The 12,306-nt window shown below is 43.5% G+C and overlaps 1 protein-coding gene across 2 annotated transcripts in view; it reads left to right on the forward strand.

The window, feature by feature from the left end:
- The window catches only part of LOC135908423 (uncharacterized), a 171,584-nt gene that overhangs the window by 131,850 nt on the left and 27,428 nt on the right, over window positions 1-12,306 (forward strand). For both annotated transcript variants that reach the window (XM_065440198.1, XM_065440199.1), the window contains exon 9: window positions 11,783-11,846. In XM_065440198.1, coding sequence (XP_065296270.1) covers window positions 11,783-11,846 — 64 coding nt within the window. The remainder of the gene's footprint in view (window positions 1-11,782; window positions 11,847-12,306) is intronic.

Consider the following 12,306-nt stretch of genomic DNA (forward strand, 5'->3'; position numbering starts at 1 on the left):
AGGTGACTGCACATTACTACAAAATTACCGTCCTATTTCTTTAACTTCCGCATGCTGTAAAATGCTCGAACATATTATTGCTAAACATATTAACAAATTTCTTGAAGAACACTCCATATTAAGCGACTTTCAGCATGGGTTTAGAAAGGGCTATTCTACAATAACACAATTAGTTACAATAGTACACACCTTTGCTAAAACACTGGATATGAATGGTCAAATAGACACCATATTTATGGATTTCAGCAAAGCATTTGATAAAGTTCACCACGAAAAACTGATTCAAAAACTAAAAAACATTAATCTTCCAGACATTTTAATATCGTGGATTCAAGATTACCTCACGAATAGAGTGCAATTTGTTTCAGTCGATGGGTGCAGCTCCAGTTGTCTCCCAGTCACCTCTGGGGTGCCCCAAGGAAGCGTCTTGGGGCCTTTGCTTTTTCAGATTTACATAAATGATATTGTTAATGTGGTTACTCCAGGAACTCATATTCGCTTGTTTGCTGATGATTGTGTCGTTTTCCGTCAAATTACGTGTACTAACGATCAAAACGAACTTGACCAGTGTCTTCGAAATGTTCTTGATTGGTGCAGCGAGTTTTCCATGGTTCTTAACACTGAAAAAACAGTTTCGATGCAAATAACACATAAAAAGAACCCAATTAACCACGTGTATACACTCGGATCATCAACACTAAAGCAGGTTAATAGCTACAAATATCTAGGTGTAACAATCACAAGCCGTCTTTCCTGGAACTCACATATAGATAACATATGCTCCTCTGCATTTAAAAAGCTGTGTTTTCTGAGGCATAAACTAAGAAATTCACCCTCTCACATAAAACTTCTAACGTATAACACTTGGATCAAGCCAAAGCTCGAGTATGCTTCGGTTGTTTGGGACCCATTCACTAAACTTAACATAGATAAATTAGAAAGGGTTCAAAGAAAAGCTGTTAGGTTTATCTATTCCAAATTTAAAATCACCGACTCCCCCACTGACCTCATGGCGGCTAACAATATTGAAACACTTGAAACGCGAAGAGGAAAATATCGCCTTGAATTTCTTTATTCTTTACTTAACCATAAGTTTGCTTTGGATCCTTCACAGTACATATCCCCTCTAACCACACGTTATACCCGACATCATCACATTCACTCATTGACACCGTATTTTGCGAAAACTGACTGTTTTAAATATTCCTTTTTTCCGCGGACAATATCCGATTGGAACCATGTTATGACATCTTAATAGTTTGCAATATTTGTCTCCTTATTTTTATGTATATTTCTTTTCATTGTGTTCTGTATCTTTTGAGTTTTAAGAATATATGCCTGTCCTGCTTGGACCCTGAAAAGGGTCTGCAGTATGTACTAAATAAAATAAAATAAAAAAATAAAAATAACATAAAATCATGCAGTCATTGGAGCAGACTTCTTGCATAACTACGGACTCCTTGTGGACATCCAAAAACGCCTTCTCATCGACTCCATGCCCCAGCTATCCGTTCTTGTCGTCCCATCACCTGGCACCTTGGCAGCAAGGGTTGCGGCAGCGAGCACGTAACTAATTACGTCCCCACACTTCGTACAGGTTTGTCTCCTACAAATTTGTGCATTTCCTAATTCATCTTTGCCGCTGCCTTGTTCCCACAAGTGTCTGTTGTGTTTGTTTGAAGATGCCGTCGTGTGCTGAGCTAGCGAAATAAATAGCAACACTGCATGCCGAAATAAATTAATGCAAGAAACTCTTAGCATGTTCCATGGACTGTATGAATCCGTGAAAGTACACAATGAGACCATTTTGAAGCAAAATAGGCTGTTAAAAGATGAAAACCCAAAGCTGTCTCAACGTCTCATGTCTCTAGAGCAGTATTCCCGACTGAACAACGTTGAAGTAAAAGGAATTCCCGTTACGGAAGGTGAAAACTGTCTGGCTGTAATGCAAACTATTGGTGAAAAGATTGGCTGTCCTATCGTCCCCTCCGACATTGACATTGCTCATCGTGTCTCCGCAAAAAAAGACAAGAACATTACCGCACGATTCTGTTCCAGGTCGAAGCGAACTGAATTCATTAGCAAAGCTAAAAAGGCTAAGCTCACCACATCAGCCATTGGATTTTCGCGAAACAATGATTCCCCGGTTTTTGTGAATGATCACCTCACGCCAGAGAACAAGCGGTTTTTCGCGCAAGCTCTCGAATTGAAGAAGACTTAAGGATGGCGATTCCTCTGGACTGAAAACTGCGCAATCAAAGCTAGAAAGACTGAGAATAGCCGCATTTATCGCATCTCAGGCGTAAGCGATCTGGCTATCTTCAAATAATCAGTGCGCGTGCACACCCGTTTTTCCGAAGTATATCCTCACCATGAATAGAGGCATGTTTTCATGTGATCAGGTGAAAACATTGGTACACGACAAATCGCACAAATTTTCGTTCATTCACGGCAATAGGCGAAGTCTGCGCAAACATCATGATGACCTTTTGAACCTCCTTACTTTACTTAACGAAAATTTTTCGTTAATATGCCTGTCTGAAATATGGCTAACACCAGTAGATGGCAATCTATCTGGTCTGCCAGGATATACCAGTGAATATAGTTACGGTGGGGTTCAGCGAAGTGGCGGATCTGCCATTTTTGTGAATTCGTCGATTTCGTACACTCGTCGTCATGATCTTTCGTTCCGCAATTTGTTGTGCGAGTCTGTCTGGCTGGAGTTCGACCGGAATGTCCTGTCCCTCAATAACGGGAATACAATCCTGGCGTCCGTTTATCGTTCCCCTTCATCGTGTTATTCGGACTTTTGTTCGCAGCTACAAGAAATACTCAGCGTCTTAACCAATGAAAACAAGAACATCATCATTTGTGGTGACATTAACATCAACATACTTAATCCCAACTGTCAGCCATGTTCTGATTATACCAACTGCTTATTTAGCTATGGTTTCTGTTCCTTTATCGATGTTCCAACCAGGTGTGACACTTCTGGTTCTTGCACATTGATAGATCATATATTTTCATCATCATCTTCTGATTACGCCACTGGAGTAATAGATTATTCCATTTCTGACCACTATCCCCTGTTCTTCCTTCTGGGTGTCGCAAAACGTACGCAGTGTCACCAATATTCCCAAAATTCTTTCAATGAAACGTTATTTATACAGAAGGTACAAGGCACTTGTTGGGAGAGCGTTTTTGAGGAGAACTGTCCCGACAGGGCGTACTCGATATTTTTATCAACAATAACAAACTATATCCATGACTGCACAATGCATGTGTCCTTTCAGCAAAGATTCTCGTCTCCCAGAAATCCATGGATTGCAAATGCATTGCTGCGCTCTATAACAAAAAAGAATAATCTTCACAAAAAGGTGAGACTGCAGCCGTTCAACACAGCTTTGCGAACTAAATTTAAGAATTATAGCCATATCCTTTCTGCTTTCCTTAAACGCGCAAAACGGCACTATTATGAAAGACGGATAATTCAGAGCGGTATGAATACCAGGCGTAGTTGGGAGCTTATTAAAGAATTTCTTAATATTACAGAGTCTAACACGGGCATTAAAAAGATAATTTACGACAACGAGAAATGCACAACCGAGGCTGACATATCAAATGCTTTTAGTGATCATTTTGTCACTTGCCAGAACACGCTATCGCCTAGTGTTTTACGCCATCTCCCACGTTGCCCTCAGTCATTTTTCCTTCAACCGGTTTCTTCCGAAGAAGTTTTAAAGGTAATTTCTTCTCCTAATGTTACTGGACCTGGCCTAGATTCTATTCAGCCTTCTAGAATAAAACTGGTTGCGGCAGACATATCATTTGTTTTTGCATATATAGTTAACAAAATTTTTAGCACAGGCATATTTCCTGATTTGATGAAACATGGTAAAGTAATTCCTGTATTCAAAAAGGGTTCTCGTGAAAACATTAATAACTACCGCCCAATTTGCATTTTGCCGTTTTTTAGTAAGGCCATTGAAAAACTTATTTACACTCGTCTAATGCACTATTTCAATAAATTTAATCTTCTTTCTCCATTCCAATTTGGTTTTAGGCAGAATTATTCGATGGAATTGGCATTAATAAATTTCACGGATAACATTGAACGCTTTATTGACGAAGGGTTTGTTGCAGGAGCCATATTCATCGATCTAACAAAAACCTTTGACACTCTAGATCATTCTATTTTTCTGTATAAGCTCGAATCTTTCGGTATTACTTGCCCACCTTTAAATCTTATTCGTAGCTACTTGTCTAACAGGCCTCAAGTAGTGTATCTTTATGGCCAATTCTCTTCTACTAAAGTAATTAACTGTGGCGTTCCCCAAGGCTCTATACTAGGCCCATTGTTGTTCTTATTATTTATAAATTATCTACCAAATGTACTTACCAATAGTAAATGTTTGTGATATGCTGATGACACTACCATCTACTCATCACAGAAACAGCTTCCCGCACTTCAAGGCACACTTAACACTGATCTTAACAATGTGTATTCCTGGTGCACTGATAATAAACTTCAAATTAATCCTTTAAAAACAACCTTTGTACTATTTCATTATCCCCAAACATCGATTTCTTCTCCAATAACTGTCTCGCTAAATACTTATGTTATACCGACATCTGATACTGTTAAATTTCTGGGTATTACTCTCGACAAACACCTTAAGTTCAATAGCCATGTCAACTCGCTAATAAAGAAGGTTTGATTTGGCATCCGCATTATCATTAAAACACGCGCATTCTTCAAACCTCATGTTATTAGATCGTTGTATCATGCTTATATTAACAGTCATTTATCATACTGTTTATCGTCATGGGGTAATACATATGCCATTCATCTCAAACCACTTCAACGTCTGCAAAATCAGGCAATAAAATTAATGACCTTTAGGTCATTCCGGTGCCATTCTTTACCTATCTATCAACGTCTTAACGTTTTACCCATTCAACAGCTGTTCTATCATGAGTTGTCACTCATTACATTTCGTCTCTTTCATAGTGAAATAACCTTAGACGGTCTTCCTTTTGATAACCTCACGAACAAAAATATTACTAGGTTTGCAGAACGCAATAACCTTCTATTACCTAAATTCAGATCTGACTATGGTAATTTTACACTTCGTTTCCATAGTATTTCACTTTGGAATCGCATCCCTGTTAATATTAGGTCATCTCTTTCATTGCAGTTTTTAAACACAATATGAAAAGAATACTGTTAGCAGAAGCATCTTTTCATTTGTCATAAAAACATTTTCATATATATTACATTTTCTTTACATTACTTCTTTCATTTTATCGTTGGGCTTCATATTTCTGTAAAACACTTTGTATTTTTCTTTGTTCGTAATATGCAGAAGAGCCAAATTTTTGCTAGATTACTAGATATTCCTGCTTATAAATATTTATTGTGACATTACTTTATAACGCTGTTTTTACTATATATCTAATTGTCTTCTATTTATTTGCACTTGATCCCTACGAATTGTATTTTTAACGCGTTTTTTCTTGTTTTGTTTGTTTGTTCGCCCTCTACATGCTGCTCTAATACTCTTATGCACCCACTAATGATAGGAGCTCACCCTGGCAGTTTCTCACTCTGGGACCTCCTGATGCTGTATATAATATTTAAGCCCGTTTTTTGTACATGTCATAATAAACTTGAACTTTAACTTGAACACCGCCCATAGCGCCCATTTCTGCCATGTTGGACGAACCTTTCGCCGCGCTCCTACGCGAGTTTCCCACTTTGACGCGCCTGCCGGACTGGACGCAAAAGGTACAACATCACGTGTGCCATCACATCGTCATCTCCGGCACACCGGTCTATTTCCGACCCCGGCGTTTGTCCCCGGAGAAACTCAAGATCGCTCGCGCGGAGTTCGAACACATGCTGCAACTTGGCATAATCCGCCTTTCCTCCAGTAACCGGGCATCACCACTTCACATGGTGCCTAACAAGACGGGAGACTGGTGCCCATGCGGCGATTACCGGGCATTAACCAACGTCACAGTTCCTGATCGCTACCCTCTACCGAACATTCAGGACTTCACGGTAGCGTTGCACGGTGCGACGATCCTTTCTAAGATCGATCTCGTTCGCACCTACCATCAACTACCGGTCGCTGAAGAAGACATTCCCAAGACCGCCATCACCACACCCTTCGGTCTTTTCGAATTTCTCTGCAAGCCTTTCGGTTTACGGAACGCGGGCCAATCCTTTCAGCGTTTTATCGATTCCGTCACCCGAGGTCTGCCTTTCGTTTTTGCATACATTGACGACCTTCTCGTCGCAAGCTCAAGGCCAGAAGAACATCTTCACCACTTGCGGTTGTTGTTTTCACGCCTTGCCAGTAAAGGAATTGTCATCAACGCCGCCAAGAGTGAATTCGGTCAACCCGAACTCGAATTCCTCGGTCATATCGTCGACGCTAACGGCATTCGACCTCTGCCGTCTAAGATTCGCGTCATCGAAAACGTTCCCCGACCGACCACACTCACCAAGCTTCGCCAATTTCTCGGATTCGTCAATTTCTACCGCCGATTCATTCCCGAGTGCGCACGACGTATGGCTCCGCTAGACGCTCTCCTGGTAAACAAACGCAAACAAGTGCCTCAGTGGACTGAAGAGGCCACCGACGCTTTCACAAGAGTCAAGTCTGCCCTCGCCGACGCCACGCTGCTCAGACACCCAAAGCCAGACGCACCCACTGCCATTTTGACCGACGCTTCAAACACCGTCGTTGGTGCCGTTCTGCAACAAATCATCGACAATGCGTGGCATCCACTCGCTTTTTTCTCTAAGAAACTGAAACCTGCGCAGTCCCGCTACAGCGTGTTCGGCCATGAATTACTCGCTGTTTACCTGGCTATCAAGCATTTTCACCATTTACTCGAAGGCCGTGCATTCACTGTCTTGACTGACCACAAGCCCCTTGTACACGCAACGAATTGTTCGGCGTCCTCTTACTCGCCCCGAGATATTCGACATTTTTCCTACACCTCGAAGTTTACAACAATGTTCCGCCAATTCAAGGGCACCGACAACGTTCCAGCGGATGTTCCGAGTCGTGTCAATGTCGTTTCCTCGTTGACATCGGAACCTTTCATCATCAAGGCCGACTTAATCACCAGTCAACAGCGTGACGACACTGAACTTCGTACACCCCGGAATTCGTCAACGCCCCTGAAATTGGAAGACGTTGTTGTGACCCCAGATGGTACGTCTGTCGTCTGCGACACTTCTAACGACACACCTAGACCATACATTCCGGCATCCCTTCGCAGACGTCTATTCGAAACGGTACACAACCTGTCGCACCCTGGCATACGCGCGACACAGAAGCTTCTTTCCAGTCGTTTCATTTGGCCTCGGCTAAACGCGCAAGTTCGCGATTGGGCTCGCTGCTGTTTGTCGCGTCAACGTTCGAAGATCCAGCGTCACCCCATTCCGCCTGCCAAGTCTTTTCTTCCACCGGATGCTCGTTTTGACACCGTACACCTGGACCTCGTCGGCACTCTCCCGCCTTCGAAAGGTTTCTGCTACCTACTGACATGCATCAACCGTTATACAAGGTGGCCAGAAGCTACACCTATATCGGACATCTCAGCGCCCACAGTTGCAGCAGCTTTCGTGTCTACGTGGATCACAAGGTTCGGCTGCCCATCCACAGTAATCACCGATCGCGGTCGGCAGTTTGACTCAGCACTCTTCAACGAGCTATTCAAACTACTCGGAACGAAACGTTTTCGCACAACTGCTTAGCACCCGCAGTCCAATGGACTAGTTGAACGTTTTCACCGGCATCTCAAGGCCTCCCTTATGGCACATGAATCACTGGAGAAGTGGGTCCTGCACTTGCCCCTCGTCTTACCTGACATCAGAGCCGCACTCAAGAGTGACCTAGGTTGCCCCTGTGCTCAGCTAGCCTACGGCACTCACCTACGCCTTCCGTGCGATATCTTTGTCGCCACCACCAAAACCCCTACGCCATCTCCTGCCGACTACGTTGCCGAACTGCAAGCTTTCTTCAGCCAGATTTGCCCCGTGCCTACACGTTCACAAGAAGCAACGTCCCCGTACGTTTCACCCGCACTCACCTCTGCTACCCACATTTCGTGCGTAACTGTGCCGTGCGGAAGCCTTTGCAACCACACTACTCCGGGCCATATTGTGTTCTAGTGCGTCGTCCGACGACGTTTGTTGTGAATATCAACGGCCGATTAGACACCATTGCCCTGGAACGTCTCAAACCCGCCTACATCGAAGCACCCGCGCCATCAGCTCCACCAGTATGCGACGCGACCCTGCTGCATCCTTCGCCGCCGCCTGCGCACGTGACACCCAAGATCAACGCCAAGACACGCCGCGTCACGTGGACTTTCCATCGTTCGTCGAACTTTCCTCCTCTCTAGGGGGGGAGCCCTCTGTAGCAGCAGCAGCAGCATCGGCGTCGCACGAGGGATGACGTAGACGCTCGGGTCTACACGAGGCACGAGCGGCTGGCAAGCTCCGGTACGGGCTATCGTTCCGAAGGAGATCATTAAAACGAAAGCTACGCTAAGCGATCGCGTGTCGTTTCTTCCTCTCCTGCGAGAGTCCGAGACATTACCGGTCTACGTGGTCACTGGTCGCCACAATATCTTTATTTTTAAAGATATTGGATTCTATTACCACTTGGTTCTGATTATTCAAATTTACTTGGAGATTGAAAATTTTATACTGGCACACCCCTACCTTTTAGCCCTTTTACAGCTACCATTCAAAAGAATTTTTATATTGACAACTCTTCGCCAATCACAGATACTCTTTGGTCATGTTAGGCCCTTGTGCTGATAAAGTACAATACTCATCATTTTTTACTTCCTCGAGAAATTTTCGCCAGTCGCCGTGATGCTTCATGCACTAGCATTACAGGCATGGGTGGTGGTGGACTTTCCCAACATTGCATTAAAGAGCAAGGCAATGAGCTGAGTGCAGTTGTATTCACTCCACTGCGTGTGTTCAGCTCGCGGAATGTAATCATGATATAGGCGTGAGAAATACAAGCATCCAAATAAGCGTAATAACTTCAAAGGGCAAAGGTCATGTCTTTTGGTATCTCATTGCTAAAGGTTATTTAAGTGTAAAATTCAAATTTATGTGGTTGTTGCATGGCTTTAAGAAAACGGTATGTGCTAAAAGAAGCTTTTCATAAGGTATACAGAGTACACCAATATTGGCTCGGATGTTTCTGACAGCCCTGTCTACAGAATGGGCAGGCTTTGGACCCATTGTGCTGCAGTAACCCTTGCAGCCTGGTCCTACGAGGCCGAAATTCGTGAGAAAGAATTTTATATTTATAACTGCATTGAAAATCTCGGAACTCTTCTTGCACAATTCTGTAAAGTATATCACATCGCAAATGAATGTTTTGCGGAAGTAAAAATAAAACTATAAACCTGTGTCGCTCCTGCCTTGGGTTGTCTTTTTTCCATTCTCTCGCAATAATTTTTTTACTCCGTTCAATTTGGCAGCATTCATATTTCGGCACACGGAGCAGGTGAAATCATGCCTTTGTTTAGCAGGAAGCTGCATATGTGATAACTGTATAATGAAAGCAGGTTTTCAAGTTTGGGCTTCACAGTGGATTATACTGCTCTTTTTCTGCCACGTCGTTCCCACTTTACGACCACTTGGCATTACCGTACGATGGCTTCGCAGCAGGTCGACTCGCTGTCAGTCGGCTGCCGCTTGCGTTGCTGCTCGGTCCTTCGCGCACAGTTCTCGGAAACACAATGGCGAGTAGAACCCGGTACATCCATAGCATGCGCATAACCTGTAGTACCTGCCAGAAGAGGTCAACGAAGCGCGCTTCGCGTCGGCATAGCATCCAATTTAATTTTGACGGTTATTTTTTTTTTCAAAAAATAAAGTATACAAGTTGCACTGTCTTGAAAGACATACGGACGAAAAAAACATTAGGAAAAAAATAACATGACTTGTACACTGGAAGATACAGTATGTTAGGTGCTTTTTAAAACACCTGGATTATTATTCTTAGCCTTTTGAACTATTGAACCAGGCATTAATAAAATGTTTATTTTGTCATTTTCTACAATATAAGCCTAAAACTGTAGTACGGGATTTCTTATTTTTCTTATCTCTTCAAAAAAACTGACATGCAGAAGAAACAAAATATTTGAAATCGGCATGTGTAATTAAACAAGTCTGCATAATATCATCAAAACTGACTGACAAACGTTTTGGTGTCACAAACAGGCTGCATCGTTAAATCTGACATTCCAGTTCTGATGTGTAGAGCCAAGTTTGGTATCACGTTAATACCTTGTGTTTCCTAACCTTGCTTGCCGAGTGTCATCCTTCACGTGCAAGAAACATGGAGACCATTTACAAATACGACAATGCATGTTGGTGAGTTGAGTCATTTGTTTCGAATGCCTTAATTGAATAGTTGCTCATTTAAATTTGCGTCCTTCAGTACACACTTGACAGATGGCCTTACTTGAGGGCTTGGGCAAGTGCAGGGTTTACCATAAACAGATACCTTGAAGTTACTACACATACTACAGTCAACTTCAGTGATCACCTTGACGAGACGGGCGAAATTGATTGAATAATTCGGCAGATCAAATTCTCCGAAAGACTCCGAAAATATTTCGAGGACGCTTAAGCTTCGCCTTTAAGAGCGCAAAGCGATAGCATTCAAACATCGCCGAGTGCCTCTCACGCTTCCCGGCAACTGCAGCGTGTGTAACCGTAATATCTACCCGGAAACGCTGGTGGCGAACGTTGCGTACAAATACAGTCTTTCTGACCGAAAGGCGCCCTCTTGCGCGAGTCGCGATGCCGTGGAGGCGAGCGCCATCTGGAGCTGTTGCAAGGAACCGGGCTCGCCACTCGGTAGCCTTCGCGCTCCTTTGCGCCTGCGCGGGCAAATGGCGGATGCTGTGGCCGCTTTAGGGAGTAGCAGAAACACTGGAATACGGCTTTGTTTCAGTTTGGGCGTAACAGAAATAGGCTTTCTCGTATATTCAAATTACAATCCGACGCTATCATGTTTGCAAGTTGTGTGTAATTCTTACTTTGCGATTTTTCTAGGTATTTTAGCTTGAGAAATTCAATTAGATAGGTAACTTCCTTGCGCCACGTGGAGGGCGTGGGTATGCATGGTTCCAAATTATTTTGGCCGAAAAGACGCTGGACGCCGACGATGGATTTTCTGCGACACGGGGCCCTTAATACTATCGCGCCAATGCCTCAACACACCACAGATTCATGGCAGCAATTGCCCGAGTTTAACATGCCCCCATTCAAACGTGTACCTACTTTCTATCTCTCCAAAGTTGAAAACTAACATAGAAAATGACATCACGGCTCCTAACTTAGTGTAAATCTAACGCGCACCCCATTTTTTAGCACGAGAAAGGGGCAATGGTCTAATATGTATTGCCCTATGGCCGGCCGTTCCATAAGATTAGCTTCGCCGCAGTAGATTAAGGTTTAGGGTAAAGCATACGAACGCTGCGAAGGTGGTTTGGATTTCATAATCGATTGCACCGCTCGGGCAATTTTCAGCCCACTTCTTTTTGTGAAAAAATAAGCAAATTGGCACATTAGTCGGCCAAATACCATGATCCGACATTGTGGCATAGTTATCGCTTGAAAATCTAATCAACCGGTGTGGAATTACCAGAAGTCTACTGTATTCAAATAAAGTGGGTTGGTTATGGGAAATGTTGTTTTTTTGACAGTGTTTTCTTCTGTCTGCAGAGCCACGAGAAGAACAGTGGAGACCTCTCCATGGAGATTATGTACAGCAAGCTCGACATCTCGGGTGAGCTGCAACCTTGTGAATTCGGCATTTTACGCTCACCTCTGTTTTAATTTATTACGTACAAACACGAATTGAAGTGAACGAATCATAAATATAGAAGAAGACTTTTCCTTAGACATGCTTTTCTCACAGTTGTCCTGGCAGTAACAATGTCCATTTCCCACCTCGACTCGTCGCACGTACGGTCTCGGTGGCTATGCCATTCTGCCGATCAGCAAGAGTTCCTTCCCGAATTTTTTGGCCATGCGTGCTGCGTCCCATTGGGGGCGGAATACTCACGTACAAAGTTTTGTGGGCCCATTACAGAGCATGTCGTGGAGTATTGGTGGCTATGGAGTTTCACTGCCAAGCGCTTGCCGGGGCCACATTTCTATGTGCGCAGGATTCATAGACGCTAGTGCACTGTAAAAACCCGCATATAATACGAACCCGCATATATTACGAGGTGAAATGTTTGGCA

The sequence above is a fragment of the Dermacentor albipictus genome, unplaced genomic scaffold (assembly GCF_038994185.2).
Source record: "Dermacentor albipictus isolate Rhodes 1998 colony unplaced genomic scaffold, USDA_Dalb.pri_finalv2 scaffold_25, whole genome shotgun sequence".
In the NCBI taxonomy this organism is placed as follows: Eukaryota; Metazoa; Arthropoda; class Arachnida; order Ixodida; family Ixodidae; genus Dermacentor; species Dermacentor albipictus.